We start from the raw sequence: 19,742 nt of genomic DNA, 5'->3' as shown, positions 1-19,742 counted from the left end.
CAAGCTCTTCAAGGTTCCACTTGCAGAAAGGGCCTCCAGTCTTGTGGCTTATGTGAATTTCTCCGTCTGTTCGAAGCATGCGGCTTGCATTCTTGAAGAAGCCACGAACCAGCTGCCTATGCAAACTAAAGTGGACATGTCAGGTTACGAGTATTATTTGATGATATATGAAAAGTACAAGTGCAGAACAGATGCTTCAAATGATGCTTCAAATTATGCTACATAGAATTACTCAACAGAGTTGATGGCTTGATGCAGTAAACAAGTTCGGATAACAATAGAAATATTTTACTGATTAATGAAATTAATATTTTACGCGTCGACTTGAAGTTTCCAGGAAATGAAAACTCATATGTTTGCAATAAATTTTTGATAGTAGAGCTAATCTTCTGCAGCAAAACAACTCAGCCAAGTTTAGTGCAAGTCAATTTGCATTAATCTTTGATCTTGTGGTTAGTGAATAACTTACAAACTTATTGTTCCACGAGCCCAGCATATCACTAACTCATTTCCTCATGTTCCTCTATTCCCCTCATCTTTAGCTCAATAACAAGGTGCAACCAATTAACCAACAGTACTACAAGTAACCGCCATATACTTCATCTACAATAGTAATTGCCATAAGAAATTGATGAAATCCAGAAAGAAGGCCAAAAGTTCTACAGCAAAGAGAAAGCAAGGACGACGCGGTCTCTGTGGATGTGGAATGAGTAAGTTGGTGGCCTAGATGTTTTCTGGTCTTTGTTTTGTATTATCCATGCAGATGATGGGAGGATGTTATGATTGTAGAAAATGTGATGTTGTGGCATGTACATAAGGAGGCCCTAAGGTGATATATAGTTGTAATATTTTGCTAACAGTTGTAAGTCATCTGATGGATAATCCTTTTAAAGTTTCAAGGAAACAGGGGTAATCCCTTCATCTGGGAAAAAAAAAAGAAAAAAAGAAAATTTTAACTGCCATATTCATGCCGTCTGCATGAAATCAACTTAAAAATGTGCCTCTTTTCACAGAGAATCAAATGCCAGCAAGCACATCATCAGTTGCACGACATGCAAGTGCCTTCAATTAAAACTCACTATTAAACTTTTATAACTACTAGAATTTCAATTAAATGCCAGAGTTTATACACTAGTACTTATCATATCGATAAGCCATATCTGTCTCATTTTCCAAAAATGATTATACTCTTTTCTCATGCAGGGGTATTGGGAGGAAGGTTTACACGTCTAGTATCAGGGTCCGTTTAACTCCATTCTCTCAGGTCTGTCTAACAATGTCTTCCTATCATTTCCAATCTCTCTGTTGAGGTGCAGTCCACTTGAAATTAATTTGTCTTCTTGATAATGATGTTTATTCCATTGGATAGTTTCAAATCATTTTTGTGATCTTATCCTTAACGGATACAACTCCCAGTTCACAAAGACTTAGCAAATAGCTTAAAGAACTAAATATTTCTTATTGAAAATATTAGCTGAAGACAAGACAGTTGATTGAAATAATTACCTTAAAAGGAAACTATAGTATCATGATTGGAAGTTCTAGATAATAGAGTGTCTACAAACAATATATCCTCAGCCCCTCAAACTAAAGAATTTCCTCATGAAACTACCAAGTTTTTGATAGTTATTTCTTTCACCAAATACCGCATAGATATCCTTTTTGTTCTCCCTCTAAATGCCACAAGAATCATCTAAATTGGTTTTTTTTTTGCTGATGACAAAGAATGTCCAATGTACAGGAGATAGGAATTATAATAGCAACTTGATATGTGGCCAACTGAAATAGTAAAATGTAATGCTTGTTACAAAGAAATGGAAGTTTTTTAAGTAAGAGAATCAGAAGGAATAAAATTCTCATGGAAGATAATCGAACTAAGGACTTGGACAGAAGTACATAATGTTTTTCTTGTTTTGGTTTAAGCTCTGAAGGTATCATGCCAGATTGTTCACTTTTTCCTTACCAGATAATACCAATTTCAATTGGAACAAGTGAGAGGGGCTAGTAATTTAAAAATACAAGTCTTTATCCTAGATAGTAGATAGTTCCACCACCAAAAAAACACTTGTTGTCTTGAATTGTTTTACCCAAGCTCTTATTCCTCACTTGTATTTCCGGAAAATGCACTAGATAAATTAAAAAAAGAAGAATCATAGTTTTCATATAGTCCTAGCACTTATCCATGTTAGTGACAACCAAATAATACTCGAGTTAGTTTTTGTATTTTATGGATAATGGAACATCCTAAGGATTAAACAAGTCACAGGACATATTTTAATCCAGATTCAAAAACACCAAAAACATTATTACATATTCGGAATAACCATAAATCTTCTACACAAGTCTTATGTAATAAATAAAAAAAATTAACGAAAAATTACAGATGCTTTATCAGAACGATAACAATCTTTAGCTGATTGTACTGCAGATAATAAAACATTAAGGCCCAGCACAGTAAAACACATAATAGCTATACAGGGTAACTTTTTGAAAAGAAAATTATGTCTATGCTAAAGAATTTAACCTTATAATGAATGATAAACAAATAACTTCAAGGCAATAAAGAAATATATTACATACTTGATCATTCGCATGCTATCCTCCTTTCCCTTGAATCCTGCATGGGGAAAGTTGAACACAATCCGATCAAATTTCCTCGCAGTCAAATCAGAATGCAGTTTCATTTTTGTTGCATCAATCCCATGTAAAATCATTGCTCCCATCTTCTTTAGATTTTCCATATTTGATTCTGCTTTTGCATACTTGGCCACAACAACATCTGATACAAGGAGGTCTTCAAGAATTAGTTAGAACGATTAGAACTACGGAAATTATTAGAGACAATAGAAGGAAATAACCAAGAAGTAGTCAAAGCTTCGATTGCAAGAAAGAGAAAACACATAGAACTGGTGCCAAGATTCAGGAAAGGAATGTTCTTTTAAGTGTTTATTAATTGAACTAATTGATTCACTAATGATGAGAAAGCGCCAACTTAGATATGAAGAATATTGGAAACTTGGAATAAACAAGTAATAAATGATCAAATGTGGAGTGGAGAGTGGAGAATAAATAAGAACTGCTTATCGATGTAACTATTTTACTATGCAAGGCAGAGTAATCATCTGACAATACCGCTCACCCAAATTCTAATTTGTTATTTAAAACATCAAATTAAACAGCACATATACCCTTTCATCAACTTTAAAGTCTCAATTTTTCTTCATCTTTTTTGGGACGGAATCCGAAATTTTGCTATCAAATAACACAATGAGAAAACAAATTTAGAGAAGACCGCCAACGAAGAAGTATCCATTAACATCCTGCGTTGCTTCCAAATGTGGACTCAAAACCCTAGGACACCACTTCACCACTCTTGCACATATGCATGCATGCAGAGCATCTCTCAAAATCTGAAACCCTCGACAAGCCAAGTGCAAACTTATCATAGGCAATCAAATTTAAGAGCCTCAACAAAGATAAACAAGCAAACTCTTGCATTCTAGGGCATTGACGACTGCATGGCTACAAACAAACGCATAACAAAGAACAAGAAACCGACACAAAGATTAAAAAAAGAGACAGAGAGAGAGAGACACCGTGTGGGTCTAGAGAGGTGGCGACGATATTGGAGGCAGAGCCAAAGGCATCGGCCAGGGAGAGGGAGAAGGAGAAGTCCCCTTCCCCAACTAATAAAATCTCATGCAATGAGCAGTAATGCTTCAACCATTTCACTCCTCCTCCTTCGTCTTCCAGTTCTGCCACCTCTGGAGGAGAAGCCATTCGAATTCCAATTCCACCTCAATCCAACGAATAAAAAAGGAATTGCCAAAAGTGCTGGCTTTTTTGAATTGAGATGGGAGAGAGGAGGGAGTAGGGGTGGATTGAGTCGAGAAAGAGTCGTAACACTAACAATTTTCCAGGCGCACAGAAAGTTTGCCAGGGTACGTACCATATTTAGTTGTGCTTTTTTTATTTATTTTTAATTTTCCTTTTTCCTTTTTCTAGAAAGATATCACCCTGCTTTATTTTACATTCTGACTCCAATATTCATTTTTGTAAGGTTTTTTTTGTCAAATGTTGAATTTATACAAAATTATCATTTATTTTACGTGTTTAATATGTTCTAAATTTAAATGCAAGATTATATATGTTTGTAAACTTCTAATCTATAATAGCAATTTATAAATATAAATCGTTGACTTGGATAACTACTAGTTAATTACCAATTGTGAGGACAAGTTTTCTATATAAATCGCTGACCAACGATTTATATTTAAAAATTATTGAACTGAAAAATAATTTATAAATAATTTTTTATTTAAACCACCGATTGCGACGGTTTCTAAATATATTAAATTTTATATTTAAATTTTGAAATAAATTAGATGTGTAAATAAATTAGGAATAGGCCTAAAATAATCATGGAGAGCCATCCATTTTGCATTAATTTAATGCTTCTCTTTGGAAAAAGATTAAAGTTACTCTTCTTTTTAGTAAGATTAAGAGTAAAAGAAGGCTAAATAACAAGTGTATTTAATGCATCATATTCATATGTACGAGTAATAAAAACTTAAACACAATCTTTATTTTTTTTTTCTCATCACTTTACCATCTTCTTCCATTCTCCTCTCTCTAACTTCAGTGGAGAGAAACTCCTGTCATTATCTCTAGAGACTATTTACTAACAACGAGAAAAGAATAAATATATGAAAGGTTTAATTTGGTTTATAGAGAAATGAATCAAAATGTAAGAAAATAGAGAAATAATTATTCTAATTTTCTTTGAAATTGTCTAAACTTTGGAAAGTTAAAATGAGAGTATTGAAAAAGGATAAAGGTAATTAAATGGGAGATATGCTCCACTATACTGAGAGGCAAGGATGTTTCCGCCTTATATCAAATAAGAATATATAAAGTGAATTATTTATCGCTTTATTCGAATTTTTTTTATTATTATTTTAATTCTCCCCCTAATTTTTTTACACATTTAATACACTTTGAAACTTATATATCAAACTAGGTGTATTTTAAAAACACTATTAACTCATATACAAATTACTGACTGAAAATTCTTCCTCTCATACTTATATATAAAACTGATTGCAATGCAGCAATATTCATATAAATCACTGATTGAAAAAATGATTTTTACGAGAAAAATTATCACATACTTGATCATTTTTAAAAATTTTATTAAAATTTTCCATCATATTTTTTATTTGAAATAGTTGATAGGACACATCTAGTATTATTATACATAAATTTTGAAGGTGCTAGACCAGTAAAAAAAGTTTTGGGAGGGCTAGTTTGGGTGTAATTTTCTTTTTATTCAATAATACTTGTCTAATTTATTAAACTTTTGACCGCATAGAGTAAACTAATATAAATTTCTACTGGTTAAAGTTACCATAACTCCTCTCTTTCTCTAATTTGTTACCAAATTGAGCAGATCTTTGAAATTTATAATTTCCCAATTAGTTTCCTCTACATGAATCCGGTTTTAATTCTTTCAGACCAATTTAGGATACAATCACACGTACTCGATCTTAGAGAAATATTCCAACGGCTATATTTCTATAAAGAATTTGTCCCAAAGCTACGAGATCTTCGCAAGCTTCCTTAATGGCTACTTAACTTTTGGAAACAAAATCTTGGAAGTCGTAGGTTCTCAAATCCTTCTCGGACGTCAACTCACGTCTATATGTAATGGAGAACGATGAATCCAAAGAACTACTGCTCTTCCACTAATTTTTCTGTGCCATTGGACTCCCTCCCTCCCTCTCTCTCTCTCTCTCTCTCTCTCTCTCTCTCTCTCGGTACGTCACTTGAAGAATTCTTCTCCTACAATTCTAGTTCTGGGCTTTGCAATTGCTCATCCTTTTGTTATAGTTTTCTTTCTGGAAAAGAATCTATACGTTTTTGTTGTTGTTTAGGATGATCTTGAGAAACTTAAATTTAATGACAAAATTTTGAATTTTTTTAAAGTAGTTATCAATATTTCAATGGCAATGCAACTCAAATCTTACACACATTCTTCTTCGCAGATTCAAGACTACTTTCGACATGCGGCAGAGATTGAAACTAGAATTCATAGAGTGCAAGAAGAAGCGTATGTCTTCCTACCAAAAGAGGAAACACAGTTTGAAGAAGAAGGCATATGAATTGGCCACCCTCTGCAATGTTCAAGTGCTAGCAATATGCTTAGGACCGGAGGAACGCGTCGACGTGTGGCCGGAGGATCGCGCGGCGGCCGGAGACATCATCGGAAGGTATCTGAGCTTCGACAACAAGTCGAAAACCGGCAAAAATGAATCGGGACTCGCTAGGATGATGAATGAATTCTCTGATACATCTCAGCTCGGAGGCATGTCGGAAATTTCGCTAAGAGAGCTACTTGTTTTCCTGGATTCAAGGCTGTTGCTGATCAAGGACATGATCGAAAATCATAATACTGTGAAGCAAAGCCTTCTGCAGTTCAACGCTGAAAGCAAATGCCTACAGATTGTTACACCCGAGCAATTCGCAGATGAACAAGGCGTAGGATTTGGGCATCAACTGATACAATTTGATCCATATCTTGCTGCAAATGCTTACTCATCGCAGTACTATCAAATACCACCAGAATTAGCCACTTCAGACGATCTGATGCAGTTTGCTATGAATCCTGCAGCTTATCAGATGATCAGTTATCCAGCACTATACTCCTCCTCCTCTATGCAACCATCAGTAGACGCAACTTCTATTACTCCCTATAGCCATCTATCAAACAATTCAACTGAGCCTGGAGACGGAGCTAATGAAGACCCTTATGCTGCGATTGGATTTGGTCAGGACTGTTCATTTTATCCTCTTCCTCATCAACTCCAAGTGGGCATCATCGACGTAAAGCCGGCAGCCGCGAGCATGGGAATTCCGCAGGCATACTTGCATGAGAACGCTGCATGGGGTGATGACGAGCATGCCTCTCTTATGCCTCCTTACATGATCTGATGATTTGTGACTTAGACTAAGTAGATGCTAGTTTTTTAGTTGCTAATAGTATATGTTTGTCAAAATTATGTTAGCAGTATCCTTCTCTCCTTCGGTTTGGAACTTTGCAAGCTTGTATCATGATATTCTAATTTTGCTGTTGAATATGATATGATAATAGAGATTGTAACTTTTGTTTTCTGGCCAGTTCTTATGGATTTTGCTTAGCTTAATAAGATGGATGGCCGTTTTATTACTATTTTTTTGAAAAGCTAGAGGGATGTACATGAAAATAAGCCACTGTGGAGGGGTAAAAGCATAAATATTAAATTTGGAAGGGGTATACACGCAAATAAAAGATTTTAGAGGGGGGTAAGCGTAAAAGGTAAAGTATCAAATTAGCTAGGAGGGGATTTCTGATTGAGAGATGAAACACTTTGCAGCAGTTAATGGCAGTCTATCGAAGTCTCCGAGTTTGTCTCGAGCTCCAATCGCGTTGTTTTCTCTCACGGTAACTCATCTTTATCTCAAACCCTAAGTGGAAAATTGTTACCAATTCCTCACGATTCCTATGAAGAGGTACTCTGAATGAATGTTATTAGGGGAAAGAGAGGTTTCAAATCTGTAGCTACCATTGGGTTCACTCCGTGCACCCAAATCAAGAAGGCTCAGAAATTTTCTTCTCTGAGGAAGTTGGAGAAGGACGAGACCAATTTGTGCAGATATGGCGCTTGTGGAAATGAGTCTGATTCAGATAGACTTTTTGATGCCCAAATGAGTGAGTTACCCGGAACCCATTTGTGCATTAGTGAGAAGTAGTGATGTCAAATTCTGGAAGACTTTAAGTGCTCATTCTTCCGTGTGATTTATTTAAAAACACAAAAAACATTAATTTCTCATGATTTATCCTGACCCTTGTAGCTATTTTTAGATGTCTGTATTTTGTTCTTCTGAAATTGCACTCCTACGAATGTAAAGTGGATCTAAGCAGAAAAATCTATCTCCCTGAATTGATCAATCATTAAGGGTGAAGCCGATGAAAGTAACTTATCTCGGGTAACTTTTCTAATGTTCTTTTGGTCTATGCTATACATCTTTTACAGAAAATGTTGTAGATGGAGTGCATAACTAGGATTTCTATCAAAAATATCACTTTTTTGCAATTCCTGAGAAAAAAAAAAGTTTACTTGGAGGCATTGAACGCCGAAGATGATCTATGCAGCAGCTTAAATATGAAATCATGATTTATATAATAGACTAGATATACTTTATGTTTGCAAATGTTAAATATGTAAGTGATGTTGCAAAATTTCTGTTTAGTTGCATACTTGCATGTAATCTATGCATATACTATTATCTTCATCTTCTTCAATTAGTCATGTGTTTCTTTCTATTCTCGTTGCTAGTTTATTCTCCTGGACTTCCTATTTGGGAGCTCATAAGATTGCACTGTCAACTTTGTTTTTCTTTACCTGTATGCATAAAAAATAATGGAGCTTGCACATGTTATTAGGTCTGTCAAAATAATCATGCGGCTTGAGCTCAGCTTGATATTAGGCCCTGTTAAGCTGCTCTCTAATTTAAGTGAGATGAGCTTGATCAGTCTTCTCAAGCTCGACAATAATTTCTAGGCAAGCTTGAATGGAGGGTGGCTTGATCAATCTCTGCTCAAGTTAGAGTACAACTTAGTGTTAACAGTTTCTAAAGTTTTAACACTTTTATAACCATTGAGTATGCCTTGGGATTCAGGAAAACATATTCAAAGATTCGCATTCAGCTTCACTTGAAATATACAGGAAAAGAATTGAAATGAAATGATCCTCAATCGTGGGCTCAAATTATTTTCATGCAAGCTTGATCATAATAAGCATCGCTTAGTTAACCCCCTTCGTATTATTTGTTGGATTATACAGTAATCCTTAATTCATGTGTGGGTTTTCTGAATTAAGAGAGTGGATTGCCTACTACCAGATGTAAATTTTGTATATGTTTGTTCTTTAGAAACTCATTTTGTTTGCAACAACTGTTCATTGCTGTTTGTGCAGTGAAATCAAGTCCCATACTTAAACAGGTTGAACTATTGTCAGATTATGAAGATGATACTGATACAACTGCGGAATTTCTGGAAACCAGTTTCAGTAATGAGTCTGAAGTGCTTTCTTTTGAGGGCGCTCACATTACGAGAAGGAATGAGATCAGTAGAAGAACCTTGCAAGATGCTGAAAAAGCGGCAATTGAATTACTTGCTGCGAGGTCAGAAGACTCAGAACATAGAATCAAATTTTTACCTTTTTTTCGTTTGTTTGGGGACATCTGAAACTAAAACATTAGTTTCCTGAGGTGGACAAAAGTTGATCCTGTGTTCATTTCTGAGCCATACTTTTTCTGACTGAAAATTCATTTAAATCTTAATGTCGAAGTAATATAAACTTTTGTCATGAGTAAATAAATTTCTGATATCATCATTCTGTAGCATCATCATGTGGAGAATGTCTCCTCACTCTCTGTGCATCATATGATATTGATTGTAAGGAAAAGATGGGAAGAGGCTATGCACATTAACCTTTCAATTTCCCAGTTTTGCAAGTTTTATAAATATGTACATTACAGTTGCCAGATTTGGTACTTTAATTAATAGGTCCATGATATTTTATTTTCAGGTGTTAGCTTTGTCGTTTAATTTGAACAATCAGAATTTCAACTTCACCAAGAAGTATCAGGGCTATCTAAAAATAACCACACATGCAAGTCATTTATACATTGTTGTTCTCTTATTTCTACTTTGTTATTATACTTTTGATCTTCAACATATTGTGCCAACTGCCAAGAGGTTAACTATATATGCTGTCTTATAACAGAGCATTCACAGCTGCTGAGCTCCGTAAGAAATTACGTGGCAAGATGTACCCTTGTGATGTAGTTGATGCAGTTATAGATGATATAAAGAACAGGTATAATCACAGTAGCTGCTCACTCTTACAGACTTCGTCTATTTTCTGTTCTTTTTAACTCAAATAAGTGTGTGACGTACTTGATATTGGCTGTGTGTCTATCTGTTTTGATACAATCACATTGAAATTTGAAAACAGAAACAACTCATATATATATATATATTATGTATTTTTATGTATGTGTTCATAACTTCATATACTTATATAATTATATATTAGGAATAGGAAGAGAAAGACAAATACTGTGCTGAACCATGTGTCACCCTGGACAGAGTGTGGACTCATCAACAAATTAATTGGGAGTAAGGTTCTTCAATGCAAAATTTGGTTGATCAAAAATATATTTTGCAATCTTGGTTTCGTATAATTCTATTTTCCTTCACTGGGATAAGTTCCTAAAATATTACTTTCATCTTTGGCATTACTCTCGAGACTGTTTCATGTGATACATACTGCTAATATTCAATTAGTGGGCAAAGTCCTGCTGATTCCTCAATGTATCAATGTGTTGTTATCTAATATGTTTTTACCTTTTAGTGTCCCATGTCTGAACTTTATCTTGCCAAATGTACATCTAGAGAAGTCTTCATTATAGTTTACTAATTCATGTCTAAATACCCTTTGCTATACGTATAATGCCTTCTCTTATTGTTTAAGTTAAGGATGGGCAGCAGACATAAGGAATCTTACTGCACATGCCTTAAGGGCCACAAGTTCATCTTTTGGGGCTTATTATGGTTGTGTTTGGAAAAACTTTTCGATGTGTCTTTGTGCTTCTATTGTAGTTTGCAAATTTTCAGTCAGTTATTTTCGGCAAATTTATCTTGCTCTCATTGATGGTTATGCCTTTTATCTGTATTAACATACACTTAACATATAACAACATAATTTTATCAGTCAGCAATTGCTTCATAAATTATGTCTAATAATTTGCTATACCTAAGTGCCTTTCATATTCTTATTTGTACTGATCATTTTGATCCTTAAAGGGGGTTGTTGAATGACGGCTTGTATGCGGAAACTTTTTCACGGTCACGGTGGCTCTCTTCAACATGGGGTCCAAAGCGCATCAAACAAGTCAGTACTAAGTTCTGTCCTCCTTTTTCTACTAAGTAATTCTGATTAGTTTCTTATACTATGTAGTTCTTTTTTTTTCCCACTTGAGTAATGATATCTCTTTCTTGACATGCCTAAACTTCTTAAATAAGATTGTGGCTTAGTCATCGAAATTTTCTGTAACTCCAAATTGCAAAGGATGGATAGAATAGTTCCATACTGAACAAGATGACTTGCCATTTGGTCTTCTTTTTGTGTATTCAGACTTTCAGATGTTTTGGCTTTCTATTGATGTATAAAATAATGAAGATATTATGCTTTTGTGGAAAGAAGATTGGAAAGATAGTCAAGATTTTGACTTCTGTATCTGAAAGTGAGATTGTCCTTTCTGAATAGCAGCTTATCAATTTGTATTTGTATCCTATTTATGGCTTGGTTCAACTTTGAAAATCGATTAAACCTCTGAATTCTGATAGAAGTTTTCTTTTTCATCTCCTAGAAAATTGAGAAAAAAATAAATTGTGAATCACCTCCTGCGGATATTTGTTTTCTACCTGCCCAAAAGCCTTATAAAAATTGCACTTTGGATGTTATAAAGGGAACCTTTTTTTTTCTTATAGGAATAAATCTTTGGAAAGATGTCCCCTTGTATATATGTATAGTAGGGTTGACCCTTTCCTTGTATCTTTTGTTTTTGTCTTGAATTCCTATCTCTAAACTTTGGCAGACTGTTTTATGCTTTCAACCTATCAGTACTAGATATTCTCATCGTCTATAATATATTTTATTATTGTTAATTCACCTACTATTTTAAAAACTTAAGTTGTTAGAGAACAATAATTTTTATATTTTATATTTAACATTTTTCTTTACTTCAGGGTTGAGACATTTTGATGAGCCTTAAAGTGAACTTGATTTAAATAGATGGAGATTTTATAATAAATGACAAATAAGCTTAACAAAATTTGAACTCAGGACCTCTGCTTTGATACAATGTTAGTTCATCAACTACTCTAAAAAAATTTAAGTTGTTAGAGGACGGTGATTTTTTATATTTTATATTTGACAATTATTATATAGAATTTTCAATTGCGAAATTGAAACTTATATTAACTATTAATATTCCCATGAAATTTGACAGTCAAGGAAAAGTTCCTTATTTATCATATGGTATAACATTCACCAAAACAAAGATACTTATGGATTTTAAATCAGGCACTTATTCAAAAGGGGGTGACCGAAGCAGAGGCTGATAAAGCAACAAGGAAGGTGTTTGAGGATGATGATGATAATAATGGTAGCGACAACTACACAGAACATGGGATGTCACAGACTTCATTTGATCGCCTCTTCCTTCAGACCTCTAAACAATGGCTTCGAGGTCAAGGCTTATCCATAGAGAATCGGAAGATAAGGGTTGTAAGGTGGCTCCAATACCGAGGTTTTAACTGGAGAGTCACAAATATTATACTCAGAAGGCTAGAATCTCAATATCCTCCATGAGGGTAGGCCTGCTTCCTTTTTTTCATGTAACTTTCTCTACGTAGATAGTCAAGCTTCAATCTATGGGTGTAGTTAGAGATCTAATTGGCGATGCCTTTGGCTTCTGTTGAATTAGAGCTTTCCCTTAAACATGCTACATTGCAGTCTGTTATGAAATAATGGCAAATTCCCCAAGATACTGTTGAATCGAACTCACAAAATGCTGTACCAAGCAGGAGATGGTGGCTGACAGTTGAGAATTTGCACATGGAACATGGGATGTCATTAGTATAGTTTTAGCAAATTGAGCTTGATTGCACACTTTCAGTTCAGTTGATTGAAGTTTAATATAAAAGTCAGGTGGGATCACCATGGTGATATCCTTCATCAATGTCTATCCCATTTCATATCTAAGCTTGAAATATACTTTTCCATTATTTTCTACTTGGTCCATATATTCATGTTCTATTGCTATTACATTGTACAAATGCATAGCTTGAGCTTACATTCATCAGGCCTTGCTTCGTTCAGCTCTTTCCTTCAATTGTGCATTGGAGGTGTGTATTGCTCAATCGAGTAAATGTTATAACTAACATATTTTCAAAGTCATGCAGGATTTGAAGTCTTGGTCTAGTTATGTGTGCTATATTGTGACCAACGTGATAATTTTGTTTCAAGGATTTCCTGTCTCACTTAGTTTTTGCTTTAGATATTTCGAAGATTATTTGGCATGCAACACATGGATTGAAAATTTGCAATTATGTCTTTTTCTTTTCTGAGAAAAGAAAATTTGCTAGTATGGTTTCAATCAGAACGTATTGAAAGAGTTGACTAGGTTAGTGCAGACTGTAGCTAAGAGGTTGATCACAATTGTCCATGGCAAGAGAAAAATAAAATGTTGTATGAATTCATGTTTTCCTGAATTGCCCTGTAATGGAGAGCGATTAATTTCCGCTTCTATGAAGTTTGTGTCCGCTTCTATGAAGTTTGTGTTGTTATTGAGACTGAAAGAGGAAATGCTGAACAAGATTCAGTCCATTCATATACTGAACAAAACTGGGCAATTCAGTGCAGGATTTTCCATCTGCAATTGCCTGTAAAAGATGGGTGGTTTTCTTTTGTCAGGGTATGGAAAGTAAAAACTCCAACCCATCCATACTGTTCTTGGGATATCAGAGATGAATTATACAGTGGGAGTTGTTTGCTTAAAATTTTTGGGATGCATCTGCATTTGTCTTTGAGCAACTATGTCCCTTAAATGGTTTTTTTTTCTCTTTTTTTTTTTTTTTGGATCATTAAGGTTAGATGTTATAAGGAGGGTCACTAGAGAGGCTTGATCATAAATTAATGGCTCTTTCATGGCAGGGTAAAACGATTTCTCACCATAATTACTTGAATCAACTGCTCTTTAATAGGACGCTTACCAAAGTGTTAGCATTTTTATTTCCATTCTTTTAACTTTTGACAGTAATTAAAAAACAAAAAGTGATGATAATAGGACCAGGTGCAGGCATTGTTATCTCCACAGGCTACTTGAATATCAAATGTGACATGCATGCATAAAGCTCTTCATACTTATAAGGTGAAGAATAAATTGAGCAGTATATATAAATGTTTATTTCCAGAGTTGACATGGTTGAGAGATTAATATTGTGCACATAGCATATGGATATATATTGGATCAAGAAAATTAAAATTTCCAAAGAACATTAAACAATCTTCAATTTAGTACAGAAGTAATACATGTATATGAACTACATATACTACAATTATGATACAACATAAAATACAGCTATTAATATTATGCATTATTAATTTATTACTGTAATCCATTGGTACGCCTCCTAGGAGAACTCATCTTTTAGGTTGCATTGTTAGGTCAAAGACAAATGAACGACAAGTGTCTAAATTAAGCTCCTCGTATTCCCAAAGGACAATCTTTATAATCAAATGTATGCCTATGTAGCTAACAATTTTCATATAACAGAAATATGCACACTGTGATTGCTGCAAAGTTTATTTAGTTCAAAAGATAACATATGAGAAGTACCTCATTGTCATACTCAATACGTTCAAATAGTACTGGTTTCCTGCTCTAGTTAGTGCGGAGTTCCTTTTAATTTGTGTATCAAACTGCCATCAATATATCTGTTGGATGGTTAATGAAACTTTATGCCTACGGGCTTTTCTTTGAAAAAAAATAGATCAGTAAGTCTTTGTTCGTTCATTATTAAAAATATTGTCATAGGTCAGACGATAATAAAATTCTAGAATTACAGAATTGATACACACAAATAACGAACAAGCAGTGAATGTCTAGAAATTAACTCTCTTACTTGAATTCCACCAGAGTTTCATTTGCCTTCTTAAATTTAATCCTGGGACAACAACATAGGTACAAATGCTCTGAGAGGAATGTAGATGTCAAGTACATTTGTATCAAGTAGAATTCAGGAAGAAAGATTACCCATTTTCTGATCGGGATCCAATTCCTAGGACGTAAATGTAGTTGTTTTCCCCATCCAATTTTATATGGATCCCAGAAGTCATCCTCATTTTCGCAATTGTCTATAGTTGAGCCGAAAGAAAGAGAAGTGATCAACGTTTCTATCAACTCCATCTCAACTTCATTCTGCAAAACTAGCACAAATTGTTATCTAAACTCACGAAACATCAAAAGTATGATATAGCTATTCCGATGAAGGATTACCCCTGCAGCTGTAGCTAAACTCAGTTTCCTGGACCCCAGTGCTTCAATAAACATCACTGATTTTTGTTCACAGGCCTACAAGACCAGCAGAAAATGTTGGGTCCAAGTATGAAAGCAACAACATTTAAAGCATTCAACATTTAAAATATCGTTGTACCCAGGTATAATTTAAAGCTTCCAGCATTTGCATCAACTCTTTCTTAGTTTGATTCTGCAAAACTACCGGCAGATGTTATCGGAACGCACAAAACAATGAAAGCAAGATATAGCTATTCCAATAAAGGATTACCCCATCCGTAGCTAATGTTGTTGCTAATAACTGTGATAGTAGAACTTTCTCCTGTAAAACCACAAGCAAGTGTTTTGGAAATCATGAAAACAGTAAAAAGTATTAAGACGCTGCTATCCCAAATACTGGATCACCTCATATGTAAAGAAAAACGGCGTTTCCTCCGTCTTCAACTTTTCTATAATTGTCTTCGTATACTCATCCTACCAAACTAACAGCAAATGTTATCTGAAATGTATAAAAATTAACAAAAGATATAGCTATTCAGCTTATAATGTTATTTTGTCCTTAATTGTTACTTCCAGTTTGGCGTCCCAGCTACGTCGTCTGTTGATGTGGAAGCACCTGAAAACCTGGCAGAGATGGAAACATGGATAGAGATAAAAGGAGAGATCGATTGGGCACCTTGTTCAGCTTGACGAATCGATCAAATTTGTCAAATTCTGGGCCTTCCATGTTGTCAAGCTGCTCCTGTAGGATTGGATGACAACCAAGAATACTAGTATTTTTGAGCGACAAGGACAGTAGGCCATACTCTGGCAATGATCTTATCTCGCCACATCCACATACTTGCAAACTCTTGAGCGACGGAAGGCTGCTCAATTCAGATGGCAGGGATAAGAGATCAGAGCAATTTTGGATGCTTAAATCTTCTAAGGAGGTGAGGGCAACGACCCCTGTTAATGCTGTTAGGTTACTACAATAACAGATATCCAACTTAAGGAGTCTTGTCAAGTGCTGCAAGTCCAGTGCCCAATGTAAGTCACTTTTAAGATAGCAGATTTCCATGGTAGAAAGAGCTGTCAGATTTTGGAAGCATCTCGACAATATATCTGATGCAATATTACAGTCTTTAATTTCAAGAGATTCCAATGATTGGGGAAAGAGATGGGATATATTTTCGTCTTTGACTCCTCGGTTCATAGATGACAATAGCTGAGGGCATCTTGAAATTGTGAGATTGTTGAGGGAGATGAGTTCTCTGAACCCCTTCGCTGGCATGAGCTCATTACAGAAACTGATTTCGAGTTCCTCAATAGCCTTTAGATTGTCAGGATGCATGATGGTTAAGTAGGTGATGCTATTAGCAGCTGATCCTTCAAAATATTTATACCCTTCAAAATGAAGATCTAAACCCTGAACAGAGGAAGATTGAGGGGAAACGCTCAATATTCTCTGATTTAGGGGAAGAGAAAATGCAGGCATTTCCATCAGCTTGGGGCATTCGGAAATCCACAATTTGTGGAGTGAAGGAAACAATTGGGTGCCTCTTAATCCACTCCACTCTACCCATTTTGGCATGTCCTCAAACAATAACTCTTCTAGAGTTGGAAAACCTTTCACCTTCCCATTGCCGTAGAATTCAGAACCTACACGAGTTACCGCATGCATGCTTCTTATCCTTAGAATCTGTAGAAATGGAAGGTGTCCCAAAGGTGGGAGCTCATTCCACCCTTTCCAGTTCATCAGATCCAGTGACTTCAGTTTGCACAGCCAATTTGTGTCCCACCAGAAAGGAGATCTTGAACCCCCGTAACCCATAATAGTCAACGCAGAGAGATTTTGATGTGGCTGCAAGCCATCGAGTACTTCCGCATCATGCTCACAACTCGTACGATCAGAAGAACTCCATTCCAGGGACAAGTGATTTATATGCACCTTACTACTAAGCTGAGCCTCTGAAGCTTCTTCTTTACTTTCAATATTCTCAAGAGACTTAATTCTGATATTTCCGTGAAGCCCATCCATGTCTTTCAACACTCCTAAATTGTTGCCATGCTTCTTTTGGACGTGGAATTCTCCGATTGTTCTATTAAAATACACATGCTGCATGCTGATTACTCTGTTCCTGTTCTCATGAAAATTAACATGTAGCCGGTCTACACAAGAGTGATCATGTAGGACCAATACTTGCAAGTGGTAAAGCCTATAGAATGCATCAAGGGATATTTCAGAGGTAATCGGTAAAGCTAGGTAGCGTAGATGAATTAGACCATCAAATTCCGGCAGCTGCTTCATGCAATATCCAGTCAAAACTAGTACACGAACACTTTTCAGATTTTTGAACATGTCATCTTTGGGAGCAATATTTGAACACCACCGTGCACCTGATCGTTCAAGGACTATTAAGGTGCGCAAGCTTTTCATTTCAACCATGCTTTCAAGTCGATGCGCTTGGTCAATTGTGATAGATAAATGAAGAACATTTGGTGGTATTTTTCTTGGATCATTGCTTTCAATCCGACAATATTTTACCCCTGAAACAGATTGTGCTAGGTCACTCATCATATCGTGCATGACATAGTATATTTTGCCATCACGCTCGAGTGTCTCAAAAAATGATTTATTGCATAAATCTTTGAAGTAGCCTCTTCCTATGTCCTCCACTGCCATGTTGTTTTCATCTTGAGAGTAGATGAGACCCTGAGCTATCCACATATGAACCAAATAGTCAAGTTCCAAGGGCCAATCTCTTGGAAATAAGCTGCAATATGCAAAACATCGTTGTAAGTATTCCGGAAGACGCTCGTAACTCAATTTAAGTACTTTCATGATGTCATCTGATAGGGCACTCCTTGAAACCTTCTTCCATTCTTCCACATCATAGTTCCCATTCAATTGCCTTCCCACAACTCTCAATGCCAAAAGAGAGCCCTTCAACTTCTCCACTATTTCCATTCCTATAGACTTTAGATCTTCTCTGTGTGGAATATCACTAGATTCAGAACGGAAAGCATGTGTTTTCAAAAGCAACCAACCTTCATTGGTTTCTAATCCTTGCAAATAGCAAGGTTTCCTTTCCCTCCGGCAAGGATCTGACGCCAATAACATCTCCGCCATTGAACCAATTCGAGTTGTGACCAAGATTGCACTTCCACTTTTGCCATTCCGTAAAGGCCCAAGGAGCTTCATCCACCAACAAGGTTTTCTGACTCATTTGCCTTGGGGTCATTCCACACATCATCCAACACAAGCAAGAACTTTTCATCAGCCAATTGCTTCTTCAGTTGATCTAGAAGCATGTCCAAGTTGAGGTTGACAGCAGCTTTGGATTTGGATGCTTCTAGGATCTCCTTGCTGAGCCTAAATATATCAAAATTATCTGAAACACAGACCCACATCTTTATGTCGAATTTTGCAGTAATTTCTATTTCATTATAGATATGCTGAGCAAGAGTAGTCTTCCCAACCCCATCGTCTCCAACGATGGGAAGGATAATAGGAGCAGCAGCACTCCTACTGCTAGATTCAGCCTTAATATTTACTGGCTCTAACAGCGCTTTGACTATCACATCTCGTTCCTTTCTTCTCCCAATAAATGTAGCTTCGGAAGAGAAGGAGCTCGTGAGCCGCCACTGCATGCTGTTGGTTTGCTGGACATGGTTCTCTACTTGCGCAACCTCGAGGAAGCGCTTTGCACAGGAATCAACTGTCTCTAAGCTCTTACATATCCTTGTCAAGTTCTCTCGGAATGTATCTAGATCAAGTAAACGCTTTACAGCATCACGGAGAAAGGACTTAAATCTCCTTGCTTTACTTTTTCTCTCATCTTTAGCTTTTAGGATCAAGTAGTCGAACTCGTCCATCACATCCTCTGCCTGGAAGACTGCTTCTTGCATTAGATGCAGAAGTGCTGCTTGGTTGGTATCAGTGATCTGGCATCTCTCTGCAGCGGACACCACGGCAAGGATCTTCACCATGTTGGTCTCTAAGCTTTTGAGATCATTCTTCATGTCGGAGCTCCAATTATATTGGTTCTCTAGGTAGGAGCGAGCCTTAGAGACCATTTCTTTGATAATAGGAGAGACAAGCCACCCGACAACTGTCAATTCAGCCATCGTGAAGCAAATAATAACCTTTCCTCGTCTGGTTATAAACAGATCCAAAAGAAAACGAGAAAGCCCCAAGGAAAAGGGAAAAGCGATAGGGTGATCTGTAAGAATAGTTACACAAGTCCAACTCACGTATAGAGCAAAGCAGAATTATGATCAATCTAAAAAAAAAAAACTAGCATGGAAAAGGGTGTTTCTAACTAATCTAATTAATAGATGTAAGCAGATTCAGATTGATCTAAACCTTCTAACATTTAGAAAATGAAACTTTACAGAGAACTTAGAGAGTACCAGACAACTATTCTATATACTATTCATTCAGGCTGATGAGTATTGAGATCTAGTAACTATAGAGATCTACAGATACGGAGAGAGAGAGAGAGAGAGAGAGAGAGAAGATAGAGGCACCTTCACTGACTGATCGATTGGCTCCACCAACACTTCAATGGCTG

The 19,742-nt window shown here is 36.0% G+C and overlaps 3 protein-coding genes across 5 annotated transcripts; 1 reads left to right on the top strand and 2 right to left on the bottom strand.

Annotated features, from left to right (window-relative positions):
- Nucleotides 1-7,366: 7,366 nt before the first annotated feature.
- Nucleotides 7,367-12,849, top strand: LOC140789614 (uncharacterized). Of its 2 annotated transcripts, none has more exons than XM_073139383.1 (6): nt 7,367-7,480; nt 7,572-7,747; nt 9,057-9,222; nt 9,828-9,920; nt 10,910-10,997; nt 12,192-12,849. In XM_073139383.1, the coding sequence occupies exons 1-6, from the start codon at nt 7,419-7,421 to the stop codon at nt 12,477-12,479; spliced, it is 873 nt and encodes a 290-aa protein (XP_072995484.1). In that variant the 5' UTR covers nt 7,367-7,418; the 3' UTR covers nt 12,480-12,849. The 2 variants fall into 2 exon arrangements, with proteins under 2 accessions (XP_072995484.1, XP_072995483.1); XM_073139382.1 differs by having other exon boundaries at nt 9,015-9,222.
- A 1,812-nt stretch (nt 12,850-14,661) lies between these two features.
- LOC140789578 (putative disease resistance RPP13-like protein 1) lies at nt 14,662-18,371 on the bottom strand. 2 transcript variants are annotated; one of them, XR_012109209.1, is made up of 7 exons: nt 15,863-18,371; nt 15,592-15,668; nt 15,458-15,508; nt 15,326-15,379; nt 15,169-15,243; nt 14,926-15,090; nt 14,662-14,836 (listed from the first exon to the last, which is right to left on the bottom strand). XR_012109209.1 is itself a non-coding variant. In XM_073139338.1 (7 exons), exons 1-7 carry the CDS (start codon nt 18,368-18,370, stop codon nt 14,831-14,833), a joined length of 2,928 nt encoding a protein of 975 aa, XP_072995439.1. In that variant the 5' UTR covers nt 18,371; the 3' UTR covers nt 14,662-14,830. The 2 variants fall into 2 exon arrangements, 1 of the variants encoding a protein (XP_072995439.1); XM_073139338.1 differs by having other exon boundaries at nt 15,592-15,660.
- Nucleotides 18,372-18,445: 74 nt separating this feature from the next.
- Nucleotides 18,446-19,296, bottom strand: LOC140789128 (uncharacterized). The gene is made up of 2 exons (XM_073138736.1): nt 18,649-19,296; nt 18,446-18,541 (listed from the first exon to the last, which is right to left on the bottom strand). Exons 1-2 carry the CDS (start codon nt 19,294-19,296, stop codon nt 18,446-18,448), a joined length of 744 nt encoding a protein of 247 aa, XP_072994837.1.
- Nucleotides 19,297-19,742: the final 446 nt, after the last annotated feature.

This window comes from Typha latifolia, chromosome 5, assembly GCF_019914945.1.
Source record: "Typha latifolia isolate L0001 chromosome 5, TyphaL0001v2, whole genome shotgun sequence".
In the NCBI taxonomy this organism is placed as follows: Eukaryota; Viridiplantae; Streptophyta; class Magnoliopsida; order Poales; family Typhaceae; genus Typha; species Typha latifolia.
The sequence above is the reverse complement of the archived record's forward strand: the minus strand, read 5'-3'. Positions and strand labels throughout refer to the sequence as shown.